A 17,563-nucleotide genomic window follows, 5' to 3' on the forward strand; every position below is an offset into this window, starting at 1 on the left:
TTATTAACAAGAATTTAAGTACTAGAGCTTATGAATGATTAAGTTTAACTCTGCGAATTAAAGAGATTTCAAGGTTATTGCATTCTCATGCATACAAATATGCTTTCATGAGTGGGAAAGGAAGGAGTGGAGTGACAGAGAATGCATGTGTGCAGGTGGGCATCCTTGTGGCCCTGCCCTCGGATGCATCCCCTGCATGGGGAGGCATGGGTGGGAGCAAGGAGAGACATGGAGAATGCCTGTGTTCAACATTACGTGGTATGACCCCTGCGGTAAAGTGGGGTTTAAGACGAGAACTATGGGAGAAGCCAAGGAATAATCAAATCTCTACCAAATTTGAGTCAGAACCCCCAGCCTTTGAGAGACATTTTATTTTTCAGACCATTTATGGACTTGTGGCCCTCTGGCTTCATGCCTAATCCTACCTCTTCCAAAAACTCATCTTGCTGCCTTCTGCCTACATTCACCACTCGTCCTCAGCTGGGTGTTTCCCAAAGGAACTTCTATGCAGTGTCACCTTGTCTTGGTTACTTTTCTCTCCTTGCTGAGACAAAATACCCAATGCCCAAAATTACAGAAGGAAAGGTTTATGTAGCTTACAGTCTGTGGAGGTTTCAGTCCATAATCAGCTGGCTCCAAGGCAGAGTGGCATGGCACAGGGGCAACACTTCATGGCGGCACAAGACAGCAAAACAGCAAGAGCAAATAAGGAGGAGCCTCAGAGAGCAATCTTCTTTCCCTCCTTTACATTGTATGCAAGCTACCCACCCCAGGGTGGGTGTAGCACACATCTATAACCCCAGCATTGGACCATGGATCAATCTAAAACTCTAGAAGCCCGCCCTATGGCTGCATGAGACTTTGAGGGGACATCTAGACACAAACCATAACACACCTCCAGTTGGACTACACTCCAGAATGCTTCTCCAAAGGACAGAGGGTCTTCCCTATCTCCTAGATACGTCTCAGCAGTGAGAAATGGCGACCAACCTAAAGAGATCCCCTAAGCCCCGTAGCAAGACAACAACCCATTCAGCTTTCCAAGGAAAGTGAGGTCAGAAAACCTAACAGATGGCAATCACGATGCTCCAGGAACCTTGGTGTGGCTCTGAATCCTATAAATACTTTTGAAAAACCAGATCAACTTAACCCAAGTGACTGCAGTTGAACTCCAAGGCCTTCATGAACCAGACAACCAGACTATGGCTCTCAAATACTTTTCATTCTGAATTCTCCTTGAGATTCTACACCAACATACTTATCAAGGACGAATAACAATTTATGTCAAGTGAGTGGGAAAAAAATGTGGAACTCATTTATTTTACAGCCTACACACTCTGGCTAAAAATGAAAATCCTTTGGCCACAGGGAAAAGTTATATTCTTTGCATGGTTTTTCTACTTCATGAAGATGTGGTCCTGGTTACTAGCCAAGGTAATTAGGTTCAACCTTAAATCCTACTACTGAACTCTTTCAAAATACCAAACATTGTTACTAATATAATTGTGCGTCATAGTCTATTCCAAAGTACCAGTGGCTTTACTCTTTACAACAACTCCAAGTCCTCAGCAAACATCATATCCTCTTCTCCACTAACCCTGCCACATCAAGGAATAGTTAAGGATATCAATCAATTTTAGGTGCCATCCACCAGCTACAGGGGGCAGAAAGGTGTCCAGACCCTGGACATTTTCTGATTCTCAAGGACCACATTCAGCTTGCAATCATGGTGAAAAATCTGCTGTTTGGGACCTGATGTGCATTAATATGCACATAACAGCCTAATAAACTTTCAGGAACCAAAATTCAGTTAATAACCCATCCCTGCCACTGTTGGGGAGGATTCTGACGCACTGAAGTAAGAGAATAGATTTAGAAATTAGTCATATAATGTAATACATTATTAATCATGGTATTCAGAAGGGTAAATAGATGTTAGAAGAACGCCACCCAGAAATTCAATTTCCTCTTAGATTTGTTTGTCCTCTTGAATTCTTTATGCTACCATCATCCCTCACAAGAATGTAACAGTCTCATCATTCCTTTTCTCCAAAAACAGTGAATTTCAACTTTTTAAAAAGAAGAGCCTTTTGAAAAATAAAATATTGTACAAACACCAAATACAAAACAGATGAAAAAGGAGCTGTACTGGCTGGAGAGAGCTGGTCCAGAAAGGCCCCAGAGACCCCATTTTAACCTTTTGATTTGTCAGGTCAAGTCTTTTCAAATATTGGCACTCCTAGGAACACTGCTTGACAATGTCCTAAGGCACTGATCTAAAATAAAAATCATGTCTATAACATATAATATCTAATACAAGCAAATAATTTTATTAATGAATTTAAGATATAAATAAGTAAACACGCACATAAAATACACAAATCACAAACACCGATAGTCCAAGAGAAAAATAGTAGCCACAAGATGAAAACAAACCCAGAGGGTATGGGGAAGATACTGAGCTCTAAAGTGATCACAAGACAGATCAAAAGGCTAGCACATTTGATGGTGATTCATCTGCTGAGGAGCCGAATGCAACACCCAAGCTGGCCAGGCTCCATGACACTGCTACAATAAACATTGTTCAAGGCTGTATAAAAAGGCTTTCCCCTTGATAAACAGTCTTTCATAAAAATGTTTGTCCTCTTTAGATCAGCAGTAACCCCACTTCTGGTAAAACATCTTTTAAAATAATCCAGAAAAACAGGATATTTATTTCTGCTATAGTTATAACAGACAAATATTTAGCAAGAGGAAAATGACCTATCAATAATGAACAATCAACCTATGCATGATAGAATACTATTCAGTCATTAAAAATATAGTAAAAGTTCTCTGAAAAGATCCTCCACTCAACTCTGCACATTAAACATTGCTTTCCTTCTTCTATAGAAAATAAACTCCATGATGCCCCTTTCCTTCCATATGGGCTTTTCTCTAGTCTTGTTCATCTTTCTTTCTAGCTGTCACATTGTGTGCTACCCTAACATCTGTAGGGTCCAAGTGCCTTTATACTACTTATATTTCTCACTGTAGCCACCACACAATTCCATATTACATAAATGAATGAGATCTGACTACTAAACTAGTACAACCACTATGGAGATTTCTCAAAAAACTAAAACTAGGAATTCCATTTAACCCAGCTATTTCCCTCCTAGATGTCTTCCCCAAAGAGTTCAAGGCATCATATTACAGTGATCTATGCATACCCGTGTTTATAGCAGCACAATGAATAATAACTAAACCCTGGAAGCAGCCTATATGTCCATCAACTGATGAATAGATAAAGAAAACATGATATTTATACACAATGAAGCACTATTCTGCCATCAATAAGGATACACTTGAGTCATTCATAGGTAAGTGGATGCACCATGAGACCATGATATTAAGTGAAATAAACCAGAGACACAAGCTTAAATATTGCATGTTTTCTCTTACATGAGAAACTCAAAATATAAATAAAGATCAAAATAAAAGATGGATAATAGGAAGCAAGGAGGTTTCTGGTGTTTGATTGTTTTTGGAGACTGGAGTTCACTATGCAGTTCAGGCTGGTCTTGAACTCACTTTGTAGCCCAGGCTGGCCTTGAACTCGCTGCAATCCTCTTGCCTCAGACTCCTGAGTGCTGAGATTACAGGCGTGCGCCACTATACCCAGCGGGAGATCTTTTTCTAAAGGGAAGGGATCAAGAGATACAGGGAGGAAGGCAGAGAGTTGGGAGGAAAGGGGGATTAAAAAAAGAACTGGGGGAAAAATTGGGGATAGAACTTTTGAAAATGGGAAGGAGACCAAGACATAGAAGAGGCAGGGAGGCAGCAGTGGGGTAGGGTATGAAAAAAGAACTCAGATGTGTTATGTACATGCACCAGCTCCCCACAATAAATGTAAGCATTATGTAGCACAAACATGTACTAATAAAAATAAAATGTACAATAAAAAAAGATAAAAAATAATATTTATGAAGCAAGACATAAACAAGTTTTGGGATAACTAAAAAAAAATGACAGTTGCTGTTTGTAAGAAAATTAATTTAAATGCTTTCGAAAGACTTTATACAAGGGAGTCAAATAATAGCAGTCAAATTACATGTCAGCAAAATCATTACAGAGATCAGACAACAGAAGAGAAAAACTGAGTCTACTACACTGGGATTGCTTCACAAGCACCTTTTCGTTCCCAAGGAATTTCAAAGCAGAACTAGAAACCAGGGGCTGGGGATATAGCTCAGCGGCAAAAGCACCTGCCTGGCAAGCGCAAGGTCCTGAGTTTGATTCCCGGTACCAAAACAAACAAGCAAATCTTCATAAATGGGACACTATGGCAGTGGTTTGTGCAAGGAGCGGGAGGGGAGTACTGGCTGCCCACCCACCCCAAGGAAAAAGCTTTGGCTTGACATCAGAAGTCCGACAGTGGTTGGGCGCAGTGGCACAGGCCTGTAATCCCAGCTACTCAGGCAGTTGAGGCAGGAATGCTGCAAGTTGGAGGCCACCCTGGGAAACTACGTGAGACCCTGTCTCAAAATTTAAAAAAATTAGAAAAGGGCTGGGAATGTAAAGCAGTGGTAGTGCACCCCTCAGTTTGATCCCCAATACCTGTAAAAAAGTATTGGCCAATGCGTGTACATTTTGAATAACATTAAAAGTATTTAATCATATACCTATTGTTGTATTTTATTCTTTGCTTTGAGCAATCTTTCAGTGAACTAACTAGCTTAACCTCCAATTGTGTTGCATAAGAGGAATCCTATTTATTTGAAAACCAAACTACTACAACAAGGACCAAGAACATCTCGGATTAACACTGTGATCCCCAGTAATTCCCCCAGGGTACTTCCTGGCATTAGGTCCCCAAGAGATAAATGTTAAACTAATAAACTATGTAGCAAACATGAAAAAACATGCTTCTAACAAAAGGCAAAGTGAAAAAGACAGAATACAAAATTCCATGTAAATTATAACTGCACTTGCTTTTGTAAAGATGGAGACAGATGGATAAAACAAGAAGGAAATACTCAAAATTGCAAAATAATTATTTTTAGGGTAGAATGAATCATGGACAACCTTATACATTTTAAAATATTTTTTTAACCTTTGGCATGTTCTTTTACAGATTTGAAAAGATAGGAATTGAAAAAAGAATAAAGACAGTTTTGCTCCTACTGAACTTCCAAAATAAGTCAATCAACATTTCCCTTTTGTAAGTTCTCCATCATTTTGCCTGGCTTCCTTTGGCAAGCTCTCTCCTTCACACATGTTACCTTCTCAAGGTCCTGAGACCAAACCTGTACTAATACTTTGTGTTTCCAAACCATCAGCGTGCTTGTTTTAAAATCTGAACCTATCCACTCTCTCATTTAATATCCATTTGGTTTTAAAAAAATTTCTCAAAAATACAATTTACATTCCCAAGAGACCCCACACACCATCTAATTAAATCATTCAATCAGAAAACAAATTAAAATGAAATATCACTGCAATCCCCAAAAGGAAAATAAACTTTTCAGTCATGACTAGAACAGATCTCTAGGGTGACGCTCCAAAGCCTCTTCTAATTGCAAGTCCTAGCGAACATCCTGCAGAACATTCTGTGCTATCTGCAGCTTCAGGACAGCATTCTTTCCAAAGGAGAGAGGGGCCTGAGCAAGACTCCAAAGCAAACATATCCTTGGAGAACAGCAAAGCCGCTTCTATTAACAACTAATTGGTGCACTGGGTACCAGGACTGCGTACTCATTCATTCTCCCCTGCATCCATCCAGTGCCTGTTCTGTATGGAACTGCCAGGAATGGTCCTGGTGCTCATCAAGCACCAAGGAAGCAAATATAACCTCTGCCTCTCCTTGTGAAAGCAAACCAAACCTGAAGCTGCCTGAGTTTATCCATGCAAGGTACCTCCAATTGGAAAACTACGGATCCCATCACCCTCGACTATCCTCTGAGGGCTTTTACCCTGACACCCACTTCTGCCAAGAAAGTGTGCTCTTCCCCTATGACCTGCCAGCCCTCGTAGTATGCAGTACAATCCATAGCCAAGAACACACTCTGAAAAGAGGAGCCCAGCGGACACTGGCACCTCCCCAGACTCCAGAACCAAGGGCCAAGATAAACCTGTTCTCCTTATACATTGAAGAAGAACACAGACTCTGAAGCTGCACTAGCTGAGTTTAAATCCCTGTAGTACCACATACCATGGGCTGACCCTGGACACATCCAATAACCTCACTGTGCCTTGGTGTCCACCTCTGCAAAATGGAACTCATATTACTGTAAGATCGTAAGGAGTAAAGAAGTCCACATATGCAAAGTGCTTAGTAGAGGGTCTGGCACATAGTAGGTGCTGTACCATTTTTAGCTCTAATAATTATCCTTCCTCTCATTTCAGCAGTGGAAGGTGGACTGTTCACAATGCCTGTGGATACACAAGAATGGCACACATAAAGTCAGGAGTCTGATCTTATTGTCCTTTCCCACCCTCTGCCTTCACAGCACTATATCTGGCCAGTCCCTCTGTGTGCCCCTTACCTGTGTTCCTTAAACCCGAGCTCAGGGACAGCCTTGTCACCATGAGGAGGTTGTCAGTTATCCCTACACTGTCACAGTACAACCAACCAAGTAACCTCTACCCTGTCTGCCTGCTACTAGTCTTCCCCAAGTCTCCACCCTTGCCCGCCCTACTGTGGACCATAGCTCTCGCCCCTCTGTCCTGAGACTGAAATCGTTTGTGAATATCCAGAGCAGTCATGGCACATACACAAGAGCGTAGGACCAACGCTCGATTTAAGGACCCTGCTCTCTTTTGTACCCACCTCCTATTTTTGCAGGTATACATTTGAAAGTCTCAGACAACATACAGTTACGAGGTTTTCTAGGAGAAAATCACAAAGGTTCCTTTCAACTTCAACACTGTGTTCATTTCCACATAGAGCCTCATCTATAAATCATGCAAGCTGGTCTACAGGCCAGGTGGAGGGGCCCATTCCATGCTGAGCACAGGGCTTCACATCGCACCCTCAACACTTCCCACCATCTCCCTCACCAGACAGAAAGACACAAGAGGATCATTTGGAGCGCACACAAGTGGTGGCGTCGGCGTGGGGAGGGGGAATACATGAAAATACATGGCTGAGAAATCTCTCAAAACCTGTGGACAAAATGGAAATGTCAAAGGAGGACATGGCTTTGTGTCTCCAGGGAACATTCTGAAAAACCCTGGGGCAAACATCGCACTTCCATGGCTGATTAACTGTCGGTCCAGGCCTGGAGCATAGAAAACGGCAAGTAAAAAAATAGCAGCAACAGGCACCATCAGACGTGTAATTTGGTCTGCCAGACCCGGTGCCTGATTGAGAGGAAGAGACAAGCCTGAAGAAGGAGCTGCCAGTGGTGATGGTCGCTCTTCTGGAGAAGTGTCAAAGCCAGAAGAAGTCATTAGTCAGGAAGCACAAGGAACAAGGACACCTCTCCTACATTTCCCCAAGCCCGCCCTGGGCAATTGCTCTGGTTTCATGGGGAAACACACAGACAGAGCAGGTCCCTACTCTGGTAAGGGTAGCAGGTGCAAAGGTTGGAAACCAGACACCTAGGACAGGCAGCAGCTTCCAATCCCATCCACACTCCCAAGATCTGCGTGCTGGCCCCAGAGCCCCCAAAGCCTGCCAGGTTTACAGGTGATTTAGCCTCAGTCCTGTCCTTAAGAAGCTCACAGCCTAATAGCAAGCAGGGGATGCAGGAAGGAGAGGAAAAAAAAGTGTGAGCAAGAGAGGCGCTGTGTGTATGCAGCGCCAAGAACTCCATCCCCTCCCTCTGACAGCTCATCTCACCGGGTGGCAGAAGAGCGGCTGCATGCCACCCTCGCTTTGGACTCCGCGACGGCCTGGAGCGCACCCACCCGGCGCAGCTTGGACTCCAAGCCCATCCGCGTGGGTCACCCGCTCCTCCCTGGCCGCTCCCTGGGTCTGGGAGCGGTGCCCGGCAGTGGAGCTACCAGAGGGATCGGCCTTCACCGGGTCCCCACCGGGAAGGCGCAGCCCAGGGCTGGTTTTCGCCGTCCTGGGCGGAGGCGCCACCGCAGTGGCCAGGGCTCAGGCTCAAACACTTCTTCCTGGCTTTGACACCTGCTCTTAGGAGCGTCGGGGACCCGCCAGCTGTGGCTGCGGTGAGGACCGATCCTGGTTTCAGCAGACCCCTAGCCACAGATTGCCGCTCTCCATTCTCAATCGATTACGGATCGAACACAGAGAGGCTGGGGCTGGGGCTTGGACGGTGCAGGTTTCCTATCCTGGGCTTGTTCCGCAGCCTGCGAGTCCTGTATCCCAACAGCTAGGGCCGAGCAACTTGCCTAGCCCTTCCGGCGGCCAAATGAGCTCTTTCGCCCTCGCGCGCTCCCTTGTACACACACACACAAACACCCACACGCACGCACACTCTAAGCTGGACTTGTGTGCGATCCCGAGAGCCCACGAGCAACCAACCTGGAGTCACACGCACATTTGGACACGTGCGCAGCACGCCCCCACATCGACCGCGAGCTACACACACCCTCGCGTGCAGCCCCGCGCACGCACGTGTGCCCTGGGGAAGCGCGCAGGGACGCAAACGCCGAGGGTCCCCTTGGCCGGCGAGAACCTAAGCGCGGTCTGCAGCCCCGGAGCCGGGAGGTCGCGGGCGTGCTGCGCACGAACCCCAGCGCACCCCGCAAGACACTGGGCATTCCCGAGCCTCGCGGGCGGCCCAAGTTTCCCCGGGCGCCCGTACCTTGGATATGCTGCTTGATGACATTCTCCAGGTGGTCCAGCCGCTCAATAATCTTCAGAGTGTCCCCTTTGTCTTCCTCCAGCTTCTTTTCGGGCGCCGGCTCCTGCCCCCGCACGTACACGCTGGCGATGTAGTTGGTGACCCAGCCCACGTAAAGCAGGCATATGATGTTGGTCATGCCGCTCAGGATCACGCAAGTGGACACCAAAGTTTTGGTCTTCCTGGTGCACACCATTCTGGACTCCCTCCTCCATATAGAGCTCCCGGGGCCCCTCCTCGCCGCGCGCCCCGGACTCCCCCGCGCTCACACCCCCTGGCGAGGCCCGGCCGCCGGGTGCGCCGGCACCTGAGTCGCGGGGTTCTCCAAAGCCGGTCCGCGGGCTGCGGAGCCGCCGTGCCCAAGTTTGCAGCTGTCGCCGCTGGCCACCCGGAGACAGAGCTGACAAAGGAAATGAAGTGGGGTTTTTTTCCAAAGATTTTTTTTTTAATCCTCGAGCGCTTCCCAGAGCCGTCACGGATGGCCGGCAGCAGCGCGACCAAACACGCACGTCTGGGAAACTTTGCCACTGCCTGGGTCCGCGGCTGCGCCGCCTCCCATCGCCGGGCGCCGGTGCCTCAGACCCGCGCTGCTGGAGGACAGCGGCGGTAGCTACGGCCGAGGGGAAAGCTTGGAGCAGCGCGGCCCCGCCCCCTCCGAGCGACAAGCGCGGCCACCAATCGCGCTCGGGTTCGGGAGCGGGGCCGGGGCTGGGCGGCCGCGGACCAACGAGGAGGGCGCGGGGGGCGGAGTCCGGGCCCGGGCCCCACCTGCTCGCCGCCCTCGCGCCGCCCCCGGGACGCGCCCCAGCTTCCACCCGCGCGACGCAGGCTGCCCGGGACCCGGAGCTCCCGGAGCGCGCCGCGGGTCCAGGGCCCAGGGCGGCGGATTCCACCTCCAGCGGGCTTGCCTCGCTCACTCTCAAGCAGGCATCGTGGCTTTGGAAGGACCCGAGCCTCAGCTCCCCTCACCTGCCCTGGCCACTGAGGTTTTCTCGCTGGTCCCTCCAGAAGAATGACCCCTCCGCCTTTTCCCGCGGCTGCGACGCAGAGCGACCGCGGGAGCGGTGAGGCCCTGTGGACATCCACTCCGTCCTTGCCTAAATTCGGCCTCACCTCGGCCTCTGCCTGCCTGCTGTCCTCTCTACCGGCCTGCCAGAGCTGGGAATCTCCTAGAAGCAGCACTGGTGGCCTATCAGACGTCCCTGCTGGCAACTTTTAGCTCTGTCTAGGTTGCTCTTTCCGGCTATGCAGGTCCCAGGACTAAACGGTGTTCTGCAACCCCGGTTGTCCTTCGTGTGGGAACCACACTCTTCTCCCTGCACAGGGAAGCCCTGCGTGGAAATGCCTGGAGAAAATTAAGCGCTCAGTCCCTGCAGGTGTTGCAGGTTGTTGCTTTGGGCCTGCCTGGAGGGGTGACTGACAATGGAGGAGCACCCCTGGGGTTGCTTCTAGTGCAAGCGCTTATTCCTATTTTCCCTTCTGCTGAGCAACCGCTTCTCAGCACCTGAACAGAATTTCTTTAAAGTTTTAACAAAGACTTTTACAAATATAAATTTCCATACTCTTCTGTGTGTGCGTTATTCCAGCCTAAAAGTAAGAAGCAGCCTGCTGTGGGCCGCACTCTGTGGGCTAGCACTCCAGCCAGCCGTGCAGTGCTCAGGGTGGCTGCTTCAGAGGAGACCTTGTGGATTCAAAGAACTGACACACAAGAAGAGCGAGGGCACAAAACCGAGGAAGGGAGCGTGTACGTTGACATGGGTCAAGGGAACTTTGACAAGTGCTTTGCCGGCAAAAATATCCGAAAGATGCTATGAACATAGACACTAACTAGGGATCCAGGAAGATTTTTCTTCACCTCCAACTGGAGGGGAGAACAAAGAATGTGGGTGGGGTAGAAGAGGGGCATTCAGTAAAGGAGAAATTGTGAACAAGTTCCGAAAAGAAAATCAAGGTAGAAAAATCTGCCTCCTCCCTCCTTGAAAGAGTAAAACTTGTTTTTCCCTTTCTCCTCTTGCGAAAGCTCAGCTCAGCTCACAAAGGAAGGGCCTGGACTGGCTGGCTTGATGGGTTTCCAGGCAATTGCTGATGGCAAAGTGTGCTCTCTCCTTCCTCTCTGCGCCTTCTCCCGAAGAAGCCCTGGAGTTCTGCTCTTCCAGGACCTTCCAAACTACCACCAGGTTAGCCAGAGGAGAAAAAACTTGTTTTTTCACATTCCTAATGGATAAACAAAGAAAGAAAACCCCAATTTAAAAGTATAAGGTTCAAGAAGGAAACAAAGTGGAATGTATGGCCTTATAGATTGTACCTTCTGATCTCTCAGATGATGTGTGACTCTGGAGGGCATGAATACAACAAAAATATAAAAAGGAATGTGAAGCAGGCTCACCTCTCCAGAAAGTCCTAGGGTTGGTTGAGTTGACTAATTCAAAGACTATTCACTGCAAGTGTAGCCAGATTCCAAATTCTAATCCCTAGACCATCATTTATTAGTCGTGTGAGTTTGGACAAGTTTCAAGATATTGGTGAAGCTCATTTTCCCCTAAATATCCAATGTAAACAGTGCCTGCACTGGAGATCTGGTTTGAAGGTAAAAGGAGAGAATGGGTTTAATGGAGAGACATAGTAAGTGTTCAGGCTTCTGTGTTTCCTTCCAAACTCTTTTCTCTCCCTTCCCTGGCCAGGGCACAGCTCCACAAACTCCTTCCTACCTTTTGTAATACTTGGTTTCCTCCCTGACCAATATCAGTTCTCTGTCCCATAATGGACACTAATAGGAACTAAAGCGATAGGCAGCAAGGGACTCATCCCATCTTAGCTAGCTGAGCTCCAGCACATTGGCTTTCAGTTCATAAGGCCTATCTTCCCCACCGATACAGCAGTGATGTGCATAGGTTGCTGGGACATTCTACATGGAATGATGGTTTGGCTGTCCCAGGACCCTTTCTACTCAATATCCCTATTATGGTTTTATCTAAATGTTCCTCCAAAGCATTATGCACTTATAGGTGGGGGCAAAGCCTTATGTACTCATAGAGGGAAATGACTGGATCACGCCGGTGTGAAACTCTTCAGTGTGTTATTCTGCTGATTAGTTTATAGCTAAATATGATTTGGGAGGTGTAATGGTTGATATATTGTGTCAATTTGAGAAGTCTAAAAGCTTAACTAAGTGACTCAGCAGGGGGCCAAGGTCCTCACTTTATAAGCATCATGAGCCTGTGAAAGAGGAGGACCCCGAGATCATGTGAGTGCTACATCCACCCAAGGACAGATAGCCTGCATACAGTATAAGGGAGGAAAAGAGCCCCCCGCTTTGCTCTTGTTGCTTTTGCTGTCTTCTGCAGCCTTGAACTGTTGCCCTTGTTCCATGCCATCCTGCCTTGGAGCCAGATGATTACAGAATAAAACCTCCACAAACTGTGAGCTAAATAAACCTTTCCCTCTTAACTTTGGGTGTTGGGTGTTTTGTGTCAGCAATGAGAGAAAAGTAACTAACACAGGAGATGAAGCCTGATTAGAGGAGTTGGGTCACTGGGAGTGTGGCCTGGAAGGGTTTACATCCCTTCCTCCTTTGGTTTTCTCTGCTTCCTTGTGCCATATCATGAGCTGTTTCTTCTCTGGTGTGCCCCTCTGCCATGCCACCCTGCTGTGGAGCCGACTATGCACTGAGAACTCCACAAACTATGAGCCAAAATAAACTTTTCCTCCTTACTGTGGAGGACCACCTGGGTGACTCTCCTTGAAGGAGGAACGATTGTCTCCACTTAGCCCAAACCTGGTCCTAGTTCCGTGTACTGATGTTTGCAGAGCTGGATAGGACTTTTTTAAAATCACTTTCATTGTCTTCAAGCAATGCAAATCGGTCCAGCAGAGGTGCTAAAGTGTAGTCTTCAAAGCAAGGTGACAGGGCAGTGTTTCCTTGCCCTCCTCAGCTCCCAAATAAACATGTATGGATGGAGAGCTGTGCTCCACCCTGTCAGCTGGGATAAGGCTATGACTTCCCAGGGCATAAAAGATTACACATCAGAGCTGAAGCACTGACCTAAAACATTAGATACTACCTCAGTTGTGTTATGCCGATTCTCTTTTTATATATCCTCCTCTCTGCATATTGCAGAGGTGATTTCAGGCTTCCTACCTAGCCCAGCTCATGGCACTCATATACTTCCTGCCATTCTCACAGTCACAAAATCCTCACGCCACCCCTTTCTTTACAAATCAATAAGACTTGAGTTTGGCCCTGGATTGAGGCCTTTGTTCCAGTCAGCCATCACCATAGCTGAACATAGGACCCCTAGGCTTCCTATAACTATAAATATGCCTCGGTGTCTATTCTCACCATGGGTTGCACTGGAAGTAGTAGTTTAAAATTAACTCACTAGAATGCCAATAATTTTCCCATGGGATTACAAATACAAACTTGCTGGGCCAAAACGAGGACTGGGAAGGGCTCTCTATACTTACAACTGTGGATGTCAGGTATTGTGTCTCAGCAATGCGAAAGTAACTAAGACAACCTCCGGCCCCTTGGTTATAAACAAGGGAAGTAGGAGGGGGCACAAAGATTTTACCCAAGAAGATTTTGCCAAGTCACAAGGTCAAAAAGGAGTTAGACCCATGCAAGTTTTTTTATGAACAATTCATGGATAGGGATTCCTAGCTTTCATTCAATTCAACAAGTAATTATTGAGTCCTAAGGTTTTATCTGAATGACCAGTTATCCTGGACACTGTTCAGTGTACTCAGTACATGTGGCTATAAACTGACTTTTATAGCCTTAACATGGGCCTCATTTCTGAGCCTGGAAAACTCTTGATGATCACCTTTGAATGATAAAGATGTTTCTGATTCTTAAGTTAGGCCATTTAACCCCGAAGTGTTTCCTCGCTTGCCTTGAAATAAATTCTTCCTCAAGGATCATTACCAGCCTCTGTGCTATTTATCAGAACTGAAGCATTCATCAGATAATGGATATGAGCGGAGACTAGTACAAAACAGTTCTTTAAACTTACTCTGAATATGAATCTGGGGTTTCCTTTCACCCCTTCAAGGAAGTGCAAGAGAGACTACAGCTCTCTGATAGGGTCTCCATAGTACAGCTTTTGGATTTTACCCACCTGGACATTGGTGAAGCAGCTGTCCTCCTGATGTAATTTGAGGGCTGGCTAAGTGGGACTTCTTACCCGCATGTAGTTACACTGACACTAAGCTGTCATTAAAAATATCTTTGACAGGAGAGTTGGGAAAATCCAGTCATTAATGGAGTTGAGCCGACAACCAGTTACAATCTGAGTGGGTGCCTGACCTGAGCGTTAAAGAGGAACAATGAACCAATGTTGACCTGTAGCAGTGTACCCTGTCCGCTCTGTAGAGAAGGTCATCAGTGGACATCTATACCCACCAGATGGCAGCACCATGCAAAGCCTTGGGGCCAGAGGTGCCAGTTAAGACTTGGGGGCTAAAGGAGAAAACCAGGCCCGGAGAGCAGAGCACCTCAATCCATGGACAGGCTACATGGGAAGTGGCTTCCCAGGTTCCCAAGAGAACAGGGGTGGGTGGGCTTCCAGCAAGGGTGGATACAGGGTTCAGAGACCAGGCATGGAGGTCTAAGATTGGATTCTGCCAGCCTACCAGCCTGATATGTCTTTGATTGAAAAGGTATGCTTCTGAGAGAGCGGTGGTAAATGAATGTTTGTCTGGTACCTGTTTTGCGCCCAGCCTAGTGTTTCCGTATGCTGCTTCTTGAGCACAGAGTAGAGATCCAGACAGCTAGGCTCATATTCTAGTTCTGGCACTTACTAGATGCATGATTTGGACAAGTTATTTAATTGTTCTGGGCCTCAGTTTCTTCATCTGTAAAGTGAGAATAATGGTGATAATCTCATGGGGATGCTATGAGAATCAGATAATGTATTCTAAAGCACGTTAAAGGTACTATATTTTGTATAGTAGTATTGACTATAGTTACTATTACTTTCTCTGAACACCTAAGCATCTAAAAGGCAAATGACAGCAGAGAAAACAAGCCACCCAGAGGGAACTTTCTTCTAACTAGGAGCAAAGGGTCTTCTTGCTCCTCTTTTGCCTTATTCTAGACTCAAAACAATTCCTACTTGAATGTTAGGGCAGAACCTGACAGCAATCCTAAAACTAGACCTATCTCTGTCCACTGAAACTTCTACTAACTAGCTTTTCAATTGGATCTGCTCTATGCTAGACCCAATGCTGGGTACTGGTGATTCAGAAATGATACACAGGCTTCACTCCAGCTCTGCACCCCTTTTATGGAGGAAGCCAACATGCAAACAACAGGAATACAGTAGGATAAGCACTCACTTGATATATTAATATGAAAGAGAAAAGTACAGAGGCACCAGATTCCTCCCCAAGATGTGATTGTGTAACTTCTGAACAAACTCCTGCCATCCAGTTCTTGGATAGCTCTGCTGAACAGAAACTTCTTCCCTGGAGAAAAATATTAGCAAGATATTTAACAAGCTAAAGGATCCACAATACACAAAGAATTCATAAAATCCAGTAAAATACAAATGTAAAACTATCTAAATGGACCAACAATATAAGTAGACAAATAAATAGCAAATGTAATAACATTAAAGGATGCTTCAACTTATTAAAAATTAGAATATGTTTTTAAAAAATATAGATGCTATAGTTCACCTATCAGACAAGAAACATCATACAAAAATGTTCAAGAGGGGCTGGGGATTTAGCTCAGCGGCAAAAGCGCCTGCCTGGCAAGCACAAGGTTGTGAGTTCGGTTCCTGGTACCGGAGAAAAACAAAACAAACAAACAAACAAACAAACAAACAAAAATGTTCAAGTATTAGAGAGAACATGTGGGAAATAAGTGCGCCCATATTCTGCTGGTGGGCGTGGAATTGGTGCAGTTAACCCTAACTTGTCAGGAACAATGAGATTAAAGGTGAATGTTACCAAATGACCTTGTGCTCAAAAGGTGGTCCATGGACCACATGCATCAGCATCACTTGGGTGCTTAATCCAAATGCAAACTATCGGTCCATTCCACATCTCCTGAGTCATAATCTGCATTTCAACCAAATCCCCAGATGATTCATATATATACTAAAATCTACAAGGCATTACATACAGCATTGTAAATGATGGGCTTCCTTTTGGAAAAGAACAGGACTCAGCAGGAGCAGCCAACTTCTGAACATCTTACCAGGCTCACCTATAATGTCTCAGTTTTTTAGAGTGAATAGTTTTTAATGTAATACTTGTACAATTAGAATTCTTTAATTTTCAAAAATGATTCCTCTGGTGTGCTGAAGTGTGCGTCATGTTAATTACAGACCTGTTTTGCGACCTGCACTAGTCTTGCAACTATCTTATTTAAACACATGTCCACATCTGTAGAATAAGGATAATTACCCCTGATAGACAAAGGGCCAGTTCAGCCTTACATGCTGTGAACTTAAGCACATCACACAGAGTACAGTTCACCCTTGGCGTTCATATGATGATTCTTGTTGTCAGGAAAATGGCCCTCCTTCATGGTTTATGGTTGTAGAGAAGCTAGCAATGGTGTGGGGAGACTATTTTTACCAAATAGAACAAATACAACGCACGCATGCACATATAAATACAAGATTCTTGAGCTCTTTGCTACCTTGGAGGGTGTTTCCTCTTGAAAAACAAAAGGAGTCATTAAGGTATGTAATCACTTTCACCACATAGTGAGAGCAGGGATGTTAACCACCACTCTTTTTCTCCCTAGGAATCATTTCCTAGTTTTGTGTCTCTTACATAACATTAGAGTTGTCTGCTTTTGCACATGCAGTGAGAGATTTTTTTTTTTTTAATGCAGTGAGAGATTTTATGAAAGTTTTGGCATCCTGTTCTTTAAAAGGATGCACAGTAGGAAATGAAATGTGCTGACTAGGAAAGCAATAGAGTATAGTTATTGCATACATTTAGCCAAACAGACTTGGGTTTGAATTCTGCTTCTGTCATATACTAGTTATGTGAATATAGGCAAGTTACTTACATTCTCGTATTTCAGTTTCCAAAATATATCTGCAATGGTTATTGTGAGCATTAAATAACATAATGTTTGTAAAGCTTAGTACTCGGCTGTGGTAAGTATTCAGCAGATGTTAGTTTTGATGCTACTTACCATGTTTATTTAAATAATACATCAGATTTCCTTCTTAGTCCATAGTTATATATCTTCTATAGTATACATATGCAACCCAGGAACTAAATGTATACTTTTAAATTTATTTGTGTGAAGGGACGAGTATCAGTTTTCTATACCACTTACACGAGCAGAAACAAGTAGAACTACACAAAATAGTCACATTCCTCATTAGCTCACCCAGATCTCTAGAGTAGGTGAAGTATATCAGTATAGATCAATCCGTGAAGCACCATCCATGTATGTCTTCTCCTGATTTTCACAACAGCTCCACAGGTAAGTTACTGTTATACTCACTTTATAGGTGAGAAAACTGTATCAAATGCCAAACAATAAAGAGTAAGAATTGTAGAAGGCTCTAATTCCAATCTAGCATTTTTCCCTATACCACCTTCCACCTCAGTAACAGTTATGGACATCTGTCTTCTAGGGTAGGATTGCTGTTTGATTAATACTCAAAAATATACTTAGAAGTATTTATATCTGCAAAGAGATTGTGAGATTGAGAAGAGCTTTCGATCCCTAATTGGGTGTTGTCCTCTGAGCAAGGAAAGTATCTATTAATTCCCCTTTCAAAGGTAAGGAT

General features: G+C 45.4%; 1 protein-coding gene across 1 annotated transcript in view; it reads right to left on the minus strand.

Annotated features, from left to right (window-relative positions):
* The window catches only part of Galnt18 (polypeptide N-acetylgalactosaminyltransferase 18), a 333,981-nt gene extending 324,966 nt beyond the window's left edge, over positions 1-9,015 (minus strand). The window contains exon 1 of the mRNA XM_005380289.2: positions 8,760-9,015. Coding sequence (XP_005380346.1) covers positions 8,760-8,994 — 235 coding nt within the window. The 5' untranslated portion in view covers positions 8,995-9,015. The remainder of the gene's footprint in view (positions 1-8,759) is intronic.
* Between the last annotated feature and the right edge of the window lie 8,548 nt (positions 9,016-17,563).

This window comes from Chinchilla lanigera, unplaced genomic scaffold (genome assembly GCF_000276665.1).
Source record: "Chinchilla lanigera isolate Chin_1 unplaced genomic scaffold, ChiLan1.0 scaffold00013, whole genome shotgun sequence".
Lineage (NCBI taxonomy): Eukaryota > Metazoa > Chordata > Mammalia > Rodentia > Chinchillidae > Chinchilla > Chinchilla lanigera.